This window comes from Emys orbicularis, chromosome 12 (genome assembly GCF_028017835.1).
Source record: "Emys orbicularis isolate rEmyOrb1 chromosome 12, rEmyOrb1.hap1, whole genome shotgun sequence".
Lineage (NCBI taxonomy): Eukaryota > Metazoa > Chordata > Testudines > Emydidae > Emys > Emys orbicularis.
The window spans coordinates 8,513,341-8,531,015 of NC_088694.1; the positions used below are offsets into that span (position 1 = coordinate 8,513,341).

The 17,675-nt window shown below is 41.3% G+C and overlaps 1 protein-coding gene across 1 annotated transcript in view; it reads right to left on the bottom strand.

Moving 5' to 3' along the window:
• The window catches only part of SS18L1 (SS18L1 subunit of BAF chromatin remodeling complex), a 35,533-nt gene that overhangs the window by 9,498 nt on the left and 8,360 nt on the right, over positions 1-17,675 (bottom strand). The window contains exons 3-8 of the mRNA XM_065414606.1: positions 16,606-16,690; positions 14,580-14,724; positions 9,790-9,987; positions 8,557-8,721; positions 7,000-7,101; positions 6,338-6,430 (exon numbers count right to left, since the gene is read on the bottom strand). Of these exons, the coding sequence (XP_065270678.1) occupies positions 6,338-6,430; positions 7,000-7,101; positions 8,557-8,721; positions 9,790-9,987; positions 14,580-14,724; positions 16,606-16,690 (788 nt within the window). The remainder of the gene's footprint in view (positions 1-6,337; positions 6,431-6,999; positions 7,102-8,556; positions 8,722-9,789; positions 9,988-14,579; positions 14,725-16,605; positions 16,691-17,675) is intronic.

Genomic DNA, 17,675 nt, shown 5'->3' on the forward strand with positions numbered 1-17,675 from the left:
CTGCCTGCTACACAAATTCCGGTGTCCTGCCCCGCTTCTCAGATCTGCAGTGCAAGACCCCAGGCACTGAATGCGAGGGCCGAAAATTCGACCTTGTCCTGAGTGCGCATGTGATAGGTGCTGTGCATGGTCTTGTTCACAGAGAAAGACTATGTTCTTTGTTCACAACTAAATTTAATCTTTCTGAGGAATTCACTCCCTTTTTCCCATTCCCACAGCCACATCTGCGACTGTCTCCCAACCCAGCCTGGCATCACACTCCCAGAGGCTAGCGCAGATTAGGCGGAGGAAGAAGAGGACACGGGAAGACATGTTCTCGGAACTTATGGGCTGCTCCCGAGCCCAGGCAGCACAGCAGACCCAGTGGAGGGAGAACTTGTCCCAAATGTACCGATCACACATGGAACGGGAGGAGAGGTGGCGGCAGGAAGACCAGCAGGCGACTCAAACGCTGCTTGGACTAATGAGGGAGCAAACGGACACGCTCCGGCGCCTTGTGGATGTTCTGCAGGAACGGAGGCAGGAGGACAGAGCCCCGCTGCAGTATATCTGTAACCGCCATCCCCCGCCACCAAGTCCCATACCCCCCTCACCCAAAGTCCAAAGAAGGAGGGGCGGCAGAGTCCGTGAAAACTCTCACTCCACCCCTGCAGACTGCTCTAGTACTAGAAGGCTCTCATTCCCCAAAATTTGACAAGTCCCTTCCTTCCCGCCTCACACAAGCCCCCGTCCAAGTTTCACCCCCCAGTTTCATGTGTAGTTGCTAATAAAAAATACGTTTCTGTTAATTACTGTTTCCATCATGTTCTTTTGGAGGAGAGTCTGTCTGAAGGGGGGGAAGGGGGTTGGTAATTGGACAGGACAGTCACCTTTAGCAGGGGGCAGGTCCAGCAGCAGGGCACATACACAGTGCAGTCACTAGTTACCCTGGTCAGTATGAGAGGTGGTTTTCATGTTCTGTGTGTGTGTGTGGGGGGGGGGGGGGTTGCTCTGTGACTTTGTGGCAGGGGAGGGCAGTTAGAGATCTTATGCAGCGGTCCTTATCCTGGATCAAAGAGCCACGCAGCAGGGGATCTGTAACCGTCCTCCCCCTGCCACAAAGTCACATAGCCCCCACATACACACAGTCCCGATCAGGAGGTGTGGCAGGCTCCGTTGCAACAACCAGTCCACCACTGCGGAGCCTGTCATTCCTGGAGTTTAGAAGCGTCATTTGCATCACTACACTACACCCGCTCCCCACCACAGTCTGCGTCCCAGGTTTAAAACATTCCCGCGAAAACAGTAATAAAGACAACGGTGTTCATTAACAAAATAGAAGTGATTTTATTTTTTTGGAAGGGGGTGAAGGGGGTATGTAACTGGAGAGGATAGTCAACATTAACTGGGTAAAGAAACGGGGGCAGGTTCAGCTTCTCTGTACACAAACTGAAAAGTCACTGGTTACCCTGCTCACTCAGGAACCTAGCTTTCAAAGCCTCCCGGATGAACAGCGCGTCCCGCTGGGCTCTTCTAATCGCCCGGCTGTCTGGCTGGGCGTAATCAGAAGCCAGGCTATTTGCCTCAACCTCCCACCCCGCCATAAAGGTCTCCCCCTTGCTCTCACAGAGATTGTGGAGCACACAGCAAGCTGCTATAACAATGGGGATATTGGTCTCGCTGAGATCACAGCGAGTCAGTAAGCTTCTCCATCTCCCCTTGAGAGTTCTTTTTCACTGTCCAGGGCGCCAGTATAGGGCTTCATGAGCCAGGGCATTAGCGGGTAGGCTGGGTCCCCGAGGATCACTGTAGGCATCTCCACATCCCCAACAGTTATTTTGTGGTCCGGGAAGTAAATACCTTCCTGCAGCCGTCTAAACAGACCAGAGTTCCTGAAAACGCGAGCGTCATGAACCTTGCCCGGCCATCCGACGTTGATGTTGGTAAAACGTCCCCTATGGTCCACCAGTGCTTGCAGCACCATTGAAAAGTAGCCCTTTCGGTTGATGTACTGGCTGGCCTGGTGGTCCGGTCCCAGGATAGGGATGTGAGTTCCATCTATAGCCCCACCGCAGTTTGGGAATCCCATCGCGGCGAAGCCATCTATGATGGCCTGCGCGTTTCCCAGGGTCACTACCTTTGAGAGCAGTACCTCAACGATTGCGTTGGCTACTTGCATCACAACAACCCCCACGGTAGATTTGCCCACGCCAAAGTGGTTCGCGACTGACCGGTAGCTGTCCGGCGTTGCAAGCTTCCAGAGGGCTATGGCCACTCGCTTCTGGACAGTCAGGGCTGCTCGCATCCGGGTGTCATTGCGCTTCAGGGCAGGGGACAGCAACTCACAAAGTTCAAGGAAAGTCCCCTTCCGCATGCGAAAGTTTCGCAGACACTGGGATTCATCCCAGACCTGCAGCACTATGCGGTCCCACCAGTCCGTGCTTGTTTCCCGGGCCCAGAATCGCCGTTCCACAACATCCACATGACCCATTGCCACCGTGATGTCCTCGGCGCTGGGTCCCGTGCTTTCTGACAGGCCTGTGCTACTCTCAGACTTCAGGCCCTCACCGCGGTGCCGTAGCCTCGCCTGATTTATCTGCATCTGCCTCTGGGAAAGGTGGATGATAAGCTGCGAGGCGTTGACAACGGCCACAACTGCAGCGATGGTCGCAGCGGGCTCCATGCTCGCAGTGCTGTGGCGTCCGCGCTGTCACTGACCAGAAAAGTGCGCGAACTGATTTCCCGCCGGCGCTTTCAGGGAGGGAGGGCGGGAGTGACGGACGGATGACGACAGTTACCCAAAAGCACCCTCGACACATTTTTTTACCCAGAAGGCATTGGCGGCTCGACCCAGAATTCCAATGGGCAGCGGGGACTGCGGGAACTGTGGGATAGCTGCCCACAGTGCACCGCTTCCAATGTCGACGCTTGCCCCGTTAGTGTGGACTCACAAAGTCGAATTACTGTCCTTAGTGTGGACACACACGTTCGACTTTGCAATATCGATTCCACATATTCGATTTAAGTGAAATCGAACTACTCTCGTAGTGTAGACATACCCTAAGTCTCCACAACACAGAGCCCACCAGAGCTGTGTGACCTGCCTGCTGCGCAGGCAGATGTTAACAATTATATAGATTCTGAAAAGAAAGATCCTACCCTTCCCTGGGGTGGGACTCCACCCAGCCCAAATGCAACAGATGGCAGTTAGACTCTCCTTTGGCTCAATGACTGGCAATCATTTGTGGATAAACCAATGGGTCACATGGCTGATTAGGGGTATGAAACGACTGCCATATGAGGAGAGATTAATAAGACTTGGACTTTTCAGCTTGTAAAAGAGACAACTCAGGGAGGAATGACAGAGGTCTATAAAATCATGACTGGTGTGGAGAAAGTAAGGAAGTATTATTTACTCCTTCTCATAACACAAGAACTAGGGGTCACCAAATGAAATTAATAGGTAGCAGGTTTAAAACAAAAAAAAGGAAGCATTTTTTCACACAACATACAGTCAACCAGCTTCAAAATGGGTCTGTTAGTTAAGGAGCGGAACTAAGACTCAGTGAGCTGAAGAATCCCCAATAACCCCTCACACATGAAAATTTTGGGGATATGGTCCCTCTGTTCTTCCCCCTTTTCACCACTGGAGCAGCCCTATTCTAAATAAACACAGTTACTACAGTCTTAGGATGGACAGAGAAGGCTGGGAGAACTACAAAACTCAACTGTTTTATGTGGCCAATGGGGTTTACATGATGTATATACCAGGAGTCAGGATTTGGCCCTGTATGATTTTGTTTTAAAGCAAATGTGCTTTCTCTTTAAAAAAAGAAATTCAGTCACCCAGCATTCATAGGATTAAATACTACCTTATAATGCACACTGTAATTCCTATATGCTTCAATAGGAGTTATACATTAGAATTTTATGGATGAACTTGATCCATAATGAACAACCCTATACTATGCAAATAGTCTAGTAATAAAGAAAAATCAGTAAGGAAACATTTCATTTTCAAACTTCCACAAGGTTATTGTAAAACACAGTAGTGGGTTAAAAACTAAAATGATATTTTAGAAAACTCATTTCAGATACCTTGACAGAGTCCTCCTGAAATGACTTAGAGTAGTTACTATTTTCATTCAGATATTTAATTATATTCATAACTTTCAAACCAGCTCTATAAATATATTATATTTAAAATCTGTTTTACTCTTTAGAATCAGATTTTGTTTTTCAAAAACATGCAAAGTGCATTGGCTTTAATTTGCAATTTGTTGAATCCTAGATCTGCATAAATTCCATTTCTTGTGGAGCTCACAGTAGGGGCAGATGGGATGTAAGGGGTTGTTTATTCATCTACATCACTGAACATGCAAATAACCAGCCTACCCCGAAACGGATAGCTTTTCTAATCAAAAACTGTCCCAAAGGTAAAAGAAGAGAGTCTCAATGACAAGAGTGCCAGGACACAACAGCTGGTGTCCCAAGAAGCCCTCCCACTGTATTTGCTTTCAGTTCATAAATAACAATATTCTGTATTCATATTTCCAAGGAAAATAACACATTTCATTGTTATGGGACCCTGCAATTTTTTATTGGAACTATTAAAACATTTAAAGGGAAATCCAGTTTGCAAATTTGCAAACAACAAAATGAATAAAGTCTCTACATAAAAGTTGGTTTCCTCAGATGAGATGTCATAGTAATTTAATTTAAGTGTTTCTAGTGATTGAGCTCCCAAAAATGTTGAGGCAATGGGGTCATTAAATTGGCTGAAAATTCTACCATTCCTTTCTGGAATAAATATGCTGAATCTTGCTGAAATGACTGATATAGTGTCACTATTATCAAGGAGGAAAATAAACCTCATTATACTGAAATTAAATTATCTCAGCCAATCAGAGTGCAGGAGACTGTGGCACTACTGGTGTGTGATATTCAGGTTTTTCTCATGCTTGATTTGCAAAATCACAGTGGTACAGATTTTCAAAGGCATTTATGTGCCTGACTTCCATTAACTTTCAATGGAAGTTAGGTGCCTAATTGAAAATCTTTCCCTATAATTTCTCAATAACTGTAGTGTGAATATACAAATCTTTCTACTCTAACTGTTATAATCCCTTTGCTCCAGGTGGTTCCTGTGCTAAAAAATTTGCCTGCAACAAAGGTACCTGCTACCGTCTTTTCATCTTAAACAAACTCCAACATTTAAATGAAAGAAAAAGCGTATTAAAAAGCAAAGGAAATGTGGCTGTGATAGTGGTGAAGGTGAAACTGTAAGGTTTCTTTTTAATGTTAAAATTCTTTGACTCATTTCACTCACAACCATTTCTCTCCTCTCTTATCCTCCCTCTTTGTTCCCTGTTGGCCAGTAAGGCGCTTATCCCCAGAATAACTGATATGTATTTGTTTACTTGCCGTTTTGAAACATAATGAAACAAAAAATATTAGTTATTCAAGGGAGAAGAGCTTCCTTGACCTGTTAGCTTGATAAGAACAACAGGCCTGATTCCACAGCCTTTACTCATCTCAGTAGTCCCAATTATTTAAGCTGTCGGGTCTTCTTTATATTTACTTCTATTGCGCCTCATTATTTGCTCTGCTTCCAATTTTAGTGCTGTCTGAAAATTAAGAAATACTGGGCCATCATTTTATCTCAGTTACAGGTGTGAAACCCCATTCATTTGAGCTTTTGAGCCAGTTGGCTTTTCACAATACCTAAAGACCAATATGCCCTCCCTCAATTTGAAAAAGTTTCCATCTATAGCGACTATTTGTTCCCTAATCTTAAGACATTTTTCTAACTCTCGCACCTTAGTTTACTTCCTCCAGAATGATCTCTGACCTTAACAATTAATATATTAAGAGCCACTTATATCTCAATTTAAAGTTAAATGAAAACATCATACAGCATGTTTTTTAAGAAAATAAATAATTGTGGTATTATAGCTAATGTTTTCCTCACACATTAAAAAGTCTCTATCTAACACTAGAACTGCATCTAGTTCAGCTACACACGTTCTGTTGTCAGCAATGGGTTGTTTACTAGTGCACACAAGGCTTATGTGTGAGCTAGTAATCATTAACCTACATAGTCACTAACATTATCTAATGTTGTGCATAGTGTTTTGAGATATATGTAATATAAAAGTTGCTATACATAACTAAATTCTATTTTATAGACACTTCTGAGTAACGTTCAATTTAGGAAAATATTTTAGTCTAGCAGCTGAGCAGTGTTTTAATTCTGCAGAAATGCTATAAAACAGTTTTCATATTTTTCCTAAGTAGACTTAGTACTTTATGTAGCTTAGCGCTTTTGTTTGCATAGATTGCAAATATATCTTCTCACCTCCTTCATAGTAATGCTGTGTGGAGTCCTCAAATGACCTGTCATAGCTCTGCTCGGTGTAGGATGACTGCTGATATGCATAATCACCATGACCTGCAATCAGTCAGTAAGAAATAGACAAAATGGACAAGGTTAATTAAAAAGGTTCATCTGAGCCATAGTTTGTTTTGGCACATGTATTATATAATTGTTTGTGTTCTTATTACAATGTAGAGTACCTATTATGTTTTATGCATAATTAAATAATTACACACACACACACACACTTTAAAGTCACATAGCTTCACAGATTAGGCCAAAAGAAAGAAAGAGCTCAAGTGGGCAAATCTGAGGTAGATAGCTTGCTGGTGAAAATGACAATGCATTTGCCAAGTCTGAAGTAGCACTCCTTGCTAAACTGAGTGTGTACCCTATCCCAGGGATTCTCCTGTAGGCTTTCTGCGCTTTTCAGGATGCAGTTGATAATGGTGCTACGATGAACATGTGTACACAGAATCTTATGTATTGGGAACAGGAGTTGCTGGCATTTCAGGTTGGAAACAAATCTTACAGGCTATTTGGTTTCCAATTTTTTAACTCTTGGATGTGGCAGTTGTACAATTCAGTACCACATCAAGCTCTGCTGCATCAATATTAGAGTTACTATTACTCAGCAAAATTACCATCTGGATAATATTGTTGGTTCATGGGTTCTGATGAGCCTTGTCCATGGCTGTACTGTTCACTGTAATACTCCTCCTGCCCCATGTACTGCTGAGAGGAACCTGTAAACCAAAAGGAAAGAGAGAGAAAGAGAGTGTTTTAAGTAGCCCATGAACCCAAAAGGAGATTTTTCATTATTTAGATATTCTTGAAGTGAACAGTGTTTTCTTCTGGGAGAAATCACTTGAGTTTTATATGTTCAGAACTGTTTCAAAGATGTTTTTTCTCATTGGAAAGGAAAACTGCTTTTGCTAAATCTGAGAATGAAAGTATAGTTTAATATTAGAATTGTATAGCTGTCATAATAGAGCAAGAAAAACCCTACCAGTTGACATAATTAATCTACTAGCCTGAGTTGCCCAATAGCATAAAACCCAAAGGAATCCTGTGCATAATAATATAGTTAGCATTAAATGTCTATGAGTATCCAATCAGAAATAAACCAAAATTTCATAATTTAAATTCACTTTACATCAGAATTGGTCTAGCAGTTTCTCCACTTTATATAATGGTTTCCAAGATGTTTTCAGTCACGATTGACAGTGGTGCAATTATCCTTTGGTGCCTATTGGAAATAATTTTCCTAATAATTTTATTAAGGCTTATAAAGACTCAGTTTCCACACAAACATTCCTTTATTAATCCAAAGGCCACGTTATATTAATATTTTGGATATAACCAACATCAGCATACAAACCCTAATATTCTATATCCTACTAACACTACAGTTATAAGCATTGGCCAAAACACTTACAACAGGTGCAAGCCCAGGAGGTACCTTCCTATCATGGCGTGACACCAGGGGTTAAGGAAAGTTCTGACAAAAACTACTAAAGATCCTTGCTTTTTATACACTATAACAAACAAGTGATGTCATTGCTGGTTATTGGACCTTACCCAAAGACAGAAGAGGGAGTCATAGGACTACACCTTGCACTTGGTTTCCAATTAACCATGCTTTCCCTGTTTCCAAGCCTTAAATAAGATAATACTGGTATTTAGGATCACTACAAATTTAACCCAAACAATTCTTCTTTCTCATGTTTTTATTCTTTGAGCTTTTTGCTCATGCTAACATTCAAACTCAAAATCATAATTTACTTCGTTCCAATGTAGGCCCATATATATAAATATAGATTTATATTTATAACTGAAATCTCATTTGCAGAGACCTCTTCCTTATTAAGAACAGTACCACATTGGGACTAATGGCCTGATCCAAAGCCCACTGCAGTAAACTGAAAGAATTTCATTGACTTTAATGGGTTTTGGATCAGACTATTGGTCTTTTTCTTTATACAGACAGATGATGCCCTGTTGGAAATGAAAAGCTCTGAAAATAAAACTAGAGCAAAACCTTATTGACGTTCTACTTGCACTTTTCACCCTGTTTGGCATTTTCTGTCTTATCAACTTTCACTGGGGTCCCAGATAATTATGGCTTCTGTGGCATATTTGTCTATGACAGCAGGAATGGTGGGGTAGCCACCTTTCTGGAACCGAATAATACACTTTACCTTGCTGAGAAGGTCTGTAAGGGCCCATGGGTCGCTGACCCATCATGCTGTTGCCTTGATTGCTCTGACTCATCATGGCAATGGAGGACTGTCCTTGGTAATGCTGGCTCCCTCCTTGTGCCGAGTTGTAGTGGGATGTTGCCGCTTGCTGGTGCATCATGGAGACTACATAGAACATAGATAAAATTGTTTTCTAAAGGGATATCACAATTCTTTTCCTACTCTTTTTTGAAAATAACTAAAATCGTCAGCCAATTTAGTCTTTTAAAGTTGCATTCAGATCATCATTCAGTGAATCCTCCATGAGGGGGACAGGGGGGAAAAGAAAAAGAAAAAGAAAAAAAAGACAGAAATTGTTTACTTTTTCCCAGTGTGCATATTTAACTTTTCTACAATCTAAGCTGAACCATATGCTGATAACATAATCAATTCATTCCATTATTTTTCTGTCAGGTATTTTAAAATACATCTGATCTCAATAAATAACAGAAATCATTTCTGAAACATGACTACAGAAAAGGATGTATGAGGAAACTGAAATATTTATTCTTCTTCACCTGCACCCTTATCTTCAGCTGCATTTTTTCTTTAACCAACTTTCTCTTTCCTCTTCTACCTTATTTATAGGCCTGATGACTACAGAAGTTAAGTAAACTGAAGTTATAGTATTTTTTTTTATTTTCACATTACTTCCTTGAAAGAATTCTTTCATATCTGATATGCTATTCATTACTCGGTGGTCAACATTTTTAAGAGACAGGGACAGATTCTCCATTGCCCTCTGGCCCCTTTGTGCCACTCCAGCAATGTGAAAGGCCTGTAAAGGAAGTGGAAATATCCACTGAGGAATATCACCAGCATGGACAGCTTCTTTAGCTGGCATAACTATTCTATGACAGCCCCTCTCACAGCTCAGAACATATGGGGGATATGTGTTGGGTCTGTCACAGTATGACCAGAGTGCTGCTGCACTCTGGATATTCACTCCTTCCACCACACGCTGAGGGCTATGAGAAATAGAATGGAAGTTAGAGTGACACTGAGGCTATTCTGACTTATCCTGAGTCCAGAAAATACTGAACACAAAGGTAGCTTAAAACCACCTCTTCCCTGCATCTCTGCTCCTGTGCAGGAACAGGGTTACAGAGAGTATTTACAGCACGTTTTCACATGTTGTGCATCTTTGAGGCCACTGAAAAGTCCTTTCAATCCCAAAAGGAAAGGGAACCTTACCTGGGTTAGACTGCATGCTGATATTTGTTCGAGAGACGTAATTGCCTATTGACCCCTGGCCTTGCATTGGCACGTTCTGAGATGCAGGCACTGTATGGCTATAACCAGGCCCAGTTCCATGGCTGCTCACGGTCATACTCAGAGAGGTTGTGGGCATCGTATTCTGGCCTGACTGCTGCATAGACACATGATTAGGACCTAACAGATCACAACAAGAAGAGTGATGCTGTTATTGACAACCTACGCTGAGTATAAAAAAATTTAGCGCTTACCTGGATTCTTGTTATGGTACCTAGGAAGGGATATATATATATAAAAATATTTTATATACCAAAGGCCATAAAATAAAAAAATAATACCACCCCCCATTCCTCAACTTTAAAACCCCTGTTAGTTACAAACAGCCAAACCTACTACCGACTGTCTGTTATAAAGCTATACTGAACTTTGTCCTAAAGACTACCAAACTTGGCTTTGCTGAATGGCAAGCAGGAACAAATTTCAGAAGTGAAGGCTCTCCAACTAGAAGGCTCTGCCAGCTTTTCCTAAGACAGAGGCAGCTCTAATAGTCGGCATGGCTGGCAAATGCCAGCTGCGGCTTCAGACACTAAACTGAATCAAGAACTCTGGGAGTGTCCGAGCCCTTCAATAGCTCAGGTGTTCCCTGACTAGGTTCAACCCCTGCTTCCTGCTTCCCCTAAAGGTTATCAGCTACCCCTCTCTTGTAACGGGTGTTGTTGGGAGGACCCAACAGCAGCTGGCAGCTCCTCTATGCTGCTGTTGCATCAAACACAACTGCTCTGTGCCCAGCAGCAGTACCAATAGACTTTCTCCTCTGCTAGGGTTTAAAAAGATAGAAGAACATACCTAGGGACCCTGACACCAGATGGGCAGTGGGAGAGAGGAGCTAGCTGGATGGGGAGGGAGGGTGGTGAGGTATCACAAGGCCCCATAAATGGGGGAGGCAGAAGAGAGGAAATGGAGGAAGAGGTCCCTCAGCAAGCCCGCCATATAAGGAGAAAGGGGGCCCCACCAAACCTAATTAGAGTAGAAAGGAAAGAGGGGGATGATGGCACTCATCCTGCCTCTGTACTGCCTCTACAGATATCACATCCTCTTTCTTCTGTCTTCCCCTAGCTTGATTGAAGATACCCAGTAGTTTCAGAGGAAAAATTCTCCAAAACACCATGCTACTACCATGACCATTCTTCTTCTCTTCCCAGTTCATTTGCTGACTTGACCTCTGCGCTAGGAGTTCAACCTTTGGGATTCATACTAACAGTATCTTGCTAATTGTGACTGGGACACTGTATGTGCTAGCTTGGCTGATTTTGCTTTTACAGAGGTCTGTAAAAGCCCAATTCAAAGCTCACTGAAGTCAACACAGAGACTCCTACTGACTTCAGTGGGTCCTCTGAGCCAACCCACACACTAAATACAAGTTTTCTTCAGTGAACAACCAAAAATGTAGAGCTCTTTATTACCAGGCCTGTCCTTAAGCATAAACAACACAAAGTGATTTCCTGGCACCCACACTTTTTGGGGGTGATCCCACAGTTCTTTCCTGACTTGGCAATTTACAAATTCCTGATCTCCTCTCATGATGGTGAGAGAGGTAGAAACTCCCAGTTTTCCCTTGCAGTTGTATGATACAAGAAAGAAACTCATAACTTCATTCAACTCTTCAGCAGCATGGAGCCTCGCTCTTGCTCAGGGTCACCCAGTTGATAAAGCTGACCTTGTTTTTTCATACACATAGCTGTAAGTTGTGGTCAATTATCTGTAGTACTAATAAAAGCCAACAGTCAATAAGAATAGCTGTCAATATGCTGTGGTTGTACCCGGGGGCTGTAAGCACTGTCCTACTTACCTTATCATATGTTTAATTATCTTAGCTCTTACTGTTATTGGATAACTAACTTCAATTATGCAGGACCCGTTCCTTATTTCATATCCAGTATTGCTCTGAATTCTTTTAATTTTTTGCAAACTTATTCATATTTATTGTGCACTGTTTCACATTGTTGCAAGACCATTTAGATGGAGACACATGCAGGATCGCCAAATAAGAAAAATTGTTCATGTTATTTTGATTTAATTGATATTAATTTTATTTACAGCCTGAACAGCATCTTAAAGTTTTTTTAATACCAGTTTTCCTTAGGTATTCTTAAAGTATTTACAAATATTGAAATGAGAAAACTTGCTGTAGAATGTTTTATTTCCCCCCTTATCGAGAGGCTATGGGCCAGATTCTCAGCAAGAGTAAACTGGTATAGTTCTGTTGAAGTCAGTGGAGCTATTCCAATTTACGGCTGCTGAAGTCTGACCCTACAATTATGTATGTCTTATAAAACTGATACTTCTTCTTCAGTGGAACAGAAGACAACATGGAATTTGAATGGAGTTTGTAATCTCTCTGAGTGAGAGTGCTTCTGCTGATGGACCTTACAAATACTGAAGGCTGAATTAACTACAGCGTTGATAACTCTTGCAATATTTGTTGGTTTTCTTAAAGTCCAAGAGCCCAGAGTTATGTTATTACATGAGAATCTCAGCTTTCATTTAAAAAACAGTACGTTTCTGGTACTCATAGTTGCAGATAAAAACTTGAAAACATGACCCAAATGTACTTGAAGCTTGAAAAACAGAAGGCAATAAAAAAAAAAAAAAAAAACCTAACATTTTTTTAAAAATCTGGCGATTTTTGTAAACCAACCTTGTGATTTCTGGGGTCTGATTCAGGATTTTTGAAGGCATGGGATTAGCAATACTGGGATTGACCACGAGTGGTATGGCTGACAGACTTTACAAGCTGCACCAGTAGAACTTGTAGACTGGCTGTTTAAGTTTGGTGGTTTTAGCTGTACATCCAAGGCCTGAGAAATAACTGACTTCCAATTGGTGTATCAGGTGGCCTATCTGAAATGCTAGTGGTAGTTTCTGTCCACTTCCTAGTAGACTGTTGTCCCATCACCAAAATCAGCATCACACTTGGCACTCTTGCGAGCAGTCTTATGAGAGATGTTAAGGATTGAATAGATGTTGGGAACTGAACTACCTTCTCTCTTCTAGAGGGGATCCTTCTAAGACCTGACTGAGGATAATGGAGGGTCAGTGTGCAGAAGCTTGTATTGCTTCTCCCTGTGCTGTACCTGTGATGCTAAGTAAACAGACAACTTCAGTTCTGTATTGCTGCCACTCAAACACTTTCACAAATACTAGAGCTTCCATTTTCAGAATTGCATGTACATTTGTGTACCCAGTTTGCAAACGTTACTATCAGCCAATGGTTGTTCAATGCCCTGTGTGAAATTAATTGGTCAGTCTTAGTCTAGTACCCAGTTGACTGGTGTTCTCATCACAATATCAACTGGCACTAATCAACTGCTTTGCTGACATTCGCAGCAGAGGCCCAGGATTGACTGGGCATTGAGACTGAACTACCTTCTCACCCCCGGAAGTGAGTCCCCTTAGGGCAGGGTTGACGCACTTTGGTGGGGCAACCACACGGTACACTTACACTGCTGCTGCCCTTGCTGTTGCCTGTTCTGTGGATAAATAGAAGACTTCAGTCTACAGGGCTGTCAGGCTGTCACTCACTCACACACACACACACACACACACACACACACACACACACACACACACACACACACACACACACACACACACACACACACACACTAATGAAAATGTAGATTCTTAGTGCACAGAACAATCCTCGCTGACTGATTTCTGTTGTTACTGCGTACCAGGCAGGAAGAACACTGCAATAGGAAGGCCCAGAATAAATTTTAAAAGTCCAGTTCTTTAAACTGCAAAACTATTCTAAGTAGGACTCTCATCCATTAATTTACAGAGACACTAGTAAGTTTAACAAAAAAAAAAGTTGAGTAGTTTCATGAGATACATCTGCCCAATAGTCCTCCTGCCAATGTTTGTGGAACAATCACGTTTTCCTATTTTTAAAAACGGTTCTTTTTCCTTTCTAACACTTTGTGAAAGACCAAAGCAAAGGGAGAAAACTAACTGAATGATTATGAAGTGGAATAGTGAAACTGACCATACATCAAATGTCAAATATATGAAGGAAACAAAATGCAAAATAGAAAAAAAAATCTCTTTTCTTTCAGTTACATTCATTCATGGTGCTTTTGCAACAACACGGGTATAAAAAATTCATACAGAAGTGCGTTTTTTAAGTTTACAGTTTTCCATTAAAAGATCTATGTAAGCTATTTGGTTATACTATACAACATTTTAAAGGCTACTCTAAAAAAAAAAAAGAAGACTAAAGTAACTGCATTTTATTTTTGAAAGGGTACTTATCTTAGACGAACTCTGAAGTCTGAGGACTTGATCTTGCAGTTTTTACTCATACAAACAATCCCTGCTCACCCTATCCATCCCATTTACCTTTATGGGGCTGCTTGCATGAGTGCAAAAGGGTTGCAACATGCAACTCAATGTATGTTTATTATTAAAACTATTATGGTATTTAATTTTGAGGTATCTTTTTATTGGTGATTTTCATTGCACGTTTTAAAATATTTTGTTTCATATTTATTTCCCCTACATAAATCTATTAATTGGACTGGAGCCCTTGCAGAATCCAAGCAGCAGTATAAACTGTAGCCATTTTGTGAATATTTCAGCATGTGCCTGAAATTCCCATGTGGCTGAAAGGTGAGTTACAGAGCTGTAAAAGACCTCTTCTAAGTATATTCTGCATTAATGATTTTGTTGCTGGGCAACCATAAAACAGCACAAAGGGGAACAGAGCTCACCATTGCTAATCTGACTCTGCATGAGGGAGGAAGGAGGAAGGCCTGTCCCAATTGCATCACTGAGATTGCTCTGTGAATGGAGAGATTGGTTGGATGCACTCTGAGTCATTCCTCCTGGGCCCAAATTCATGTTTTGCGTTGGTGGCTGCAAACAACAAGAAGGGGAAGCAGATTTTTGGTTAGGTTTTAATTAGAAAAATAATAACCCTGAAACTAACCTCATTATGAATACAAACTGACTCATCTGAAAGTGTGCTTCCAGATTTTAATCTTACAGATTTGGGGCCTGATCCTGCAAACCTTTATTCATGTAAGTATTCCTTATAGATAAAATTCAGCTGGGTGCAAAGCTAGGGTGACCAGATGTCCCTATTTTATAGGGACAGTCCCAATTTTGGGGGCTTTTTTCTTATATAGGCACCTATTACCCCCCACCCCCATCCCGATTTTTTACACTTGCTATCTGGTCACCCTATGCAGAGCAGACTGTGTAAGGCACATGCCCCCTAGAGCCTAAATGAAGCACGGTCCTTGTGATAGACCCTCTGCACAGAGGTGAATTTCATCCTATGCCAGTAGCATCACTGAAGTTAGTGAAACTACATACATGGGCAAGGACTACTCACGTAAGTAAGGGTTTGCAGGAATTAACCTTTATAAAGCACATTTTTAGTTATGGCACTGTGTATATGATACTTTCTAAATCAATTAGGTTAGCAAGAAATTCACTGCAGAATTAAAACACAAACATAGAGCCTGATCCTGTCAATTTACTCAAACAAAACTCTCATTTAAATCAATGAGAATTTTGCCTGAGTAAGGGCACTAGATCTGACCACGAGTCTACAAAACATCTTCAGAACAATTCTAGTTTTGACCTTTGATTTATGTAAGAAATATAAGCTATGTTCAAGAAAACAGACTTGATTAGTCTTAAGTACTTACTTACATGGAGAACAAAATTTTTATAAAAGAGGGCTCTTCAACAGATAAAGGTATAACATAGTCCAGTGTCTGGAAGCTGAAGCTAGACAAATTCAGACTCAAAATAAGGTGCAATTTTTTAACAGTAAGGCTAATTAGCCACTGGAACAATTTACCAAGGGTTATGGTGGATTTTCCATCATTGGAAATTTTTAAATCAAGATTAGATGTTTTCTCTAAAAGATGTTCTCTAGTTCAAACAGGAATTAACTCAAGGAAATCCTATGGCCTGTGTTATGCAGAAGGTCTACATGATCACAGTGGTCCCTTCTGGCCGCAAAATCTAAGAAAATATGGTCTCAATCCTGCAGTTCCTATACAGGCAAAAATGCCTTTGAAGTCAGTGGGAGTTTTTCCTGCAAGAGTACTACAGAAACAAACCCCGTATCTTTAGATCACAGCTGTCAATCCGGCATAGGCATTTTGCATGATTCTGTCACTGAAGTCAATGACAAAGCTGCTATGGACTTTGGTGGTGCAGGGCCAGACCTTTACAGTAGGCTTATTACCATGCATGTGCCTTGCAAAAAAACAGGCTGATAGTTTATGAAGAAACATTATGCAACATTTAATCATGAACTGGTGGCAGATTTAAGGACCAATGTATTGGTACCTTTCAGGACTAGAAACAGCAGCCTTGTACCACGAGAAAGGGAAGTTTCCAGTGCCACACACAGCACTTAGTTCAACCCTAAGAAGGTCCTGAGCACATACAATAGTGACATTTAAAATACAGAAAACCTATTTTTGGTTATTTAGAGATTTTTAATAGATCCTGTTGAACCCTGTACAATTTGATTCATGGTAATTTAGGCACTTGGCTCTGCAGGTGGCAGGATTAAAACAATAGTCCCGATAAACAATAAAATATGCATAGAGTAGCTTTTCTATTACTGTCCATTGAAATCCAGAACTTATTTTTTCCTAAAAAGGGTTATTAAAAATGGCTAACTAGTAACAGCTTTTTGTCACGAATCAATACTCAAATAATTGTCTCCTTGGTATAGTTAACATCGTATTTGATGTTAGTATTGGTACTTACTGCAGGAAGCAGGGACTGCATATTCTGGTTAGAGTCTGCTATTGTTGCCAAGTAAACCAGGTTTCTGTGCAAGATTTGTTGGTATCTAAAAGATAAGGAATAGAGCTTACTTTGGGAAGAGTTAGCAATACCAACATATCCCATTTCATGAATTCATTGCAGTCTTGGCTTCTCTGTGCTATCTATAAATCATCGGTAAATGTAAATTAGCCCACTCTCTTCCCATCTTAATAAATAATAATAATGACCATTTCTGTATTGTCCTGCCTCTTTTCAGGAAGTCTCAAAATACTCAACAACCATTTTACAAATGGGTAAATTCAGCAAGTAAAGTTGGTGAGAGAGACAAGCTTTCGAGCTTACACAGAGATCTTCTTCGGGTCTCAATAAAAGATATTACCTCACCCACCTTGTCTCGCTAATACCTTGGGACCAGCATGTCTACTACAACCCTGCATACTTTCTTGTTTGAAAACCCACTGAATGAGTGGTAGAGTCAGGAATTGAGCCTAGAGTCTTGATTTCTTGTCCCCTGCTCTAACAACTAGTCACTTCCTTTATGTCAACACAGTCCTAAAGAGTATAAATTCTGGAGCGCCAGAAAACAAAACCTTTTTGCCCTGCAAGCAAGCTCAGGAGAGCAACACTCTTTCAAGAGTGCTTTAACTCGCATGCTTACTGCCATCCACTAAAACCATCTGAAACATTCACGCTTCCTCCCAGTCATCAATGAACTTGAAAAGATCATGATAAGAAGCAGGAGAGAACCTAGATACAAAACATTAAAAACTGTGCCACTGACCCAGGAGGAAATTCAAACTTTTGGAAGCTGGAGAGGCACCAAAAAAAAAGAAAAGGTAACTTCTTTTACTGTATGACTTTTCTTTTGGTGGAGGGTGGGGGCAAATGAGGTAGCAAAATGAATCCAGAACGGAGACAAGAATGAAAGTGATGGAAAGGAGGAGAGAAGTATGGTGCAGAGAAGGTACCTGAACTCATAAGGCTTTGAGTTAATTTTTAGTGTTCAGGGTCTTTTGTGAGTAAATATCAGTGCAGGAAGTAAATACCCA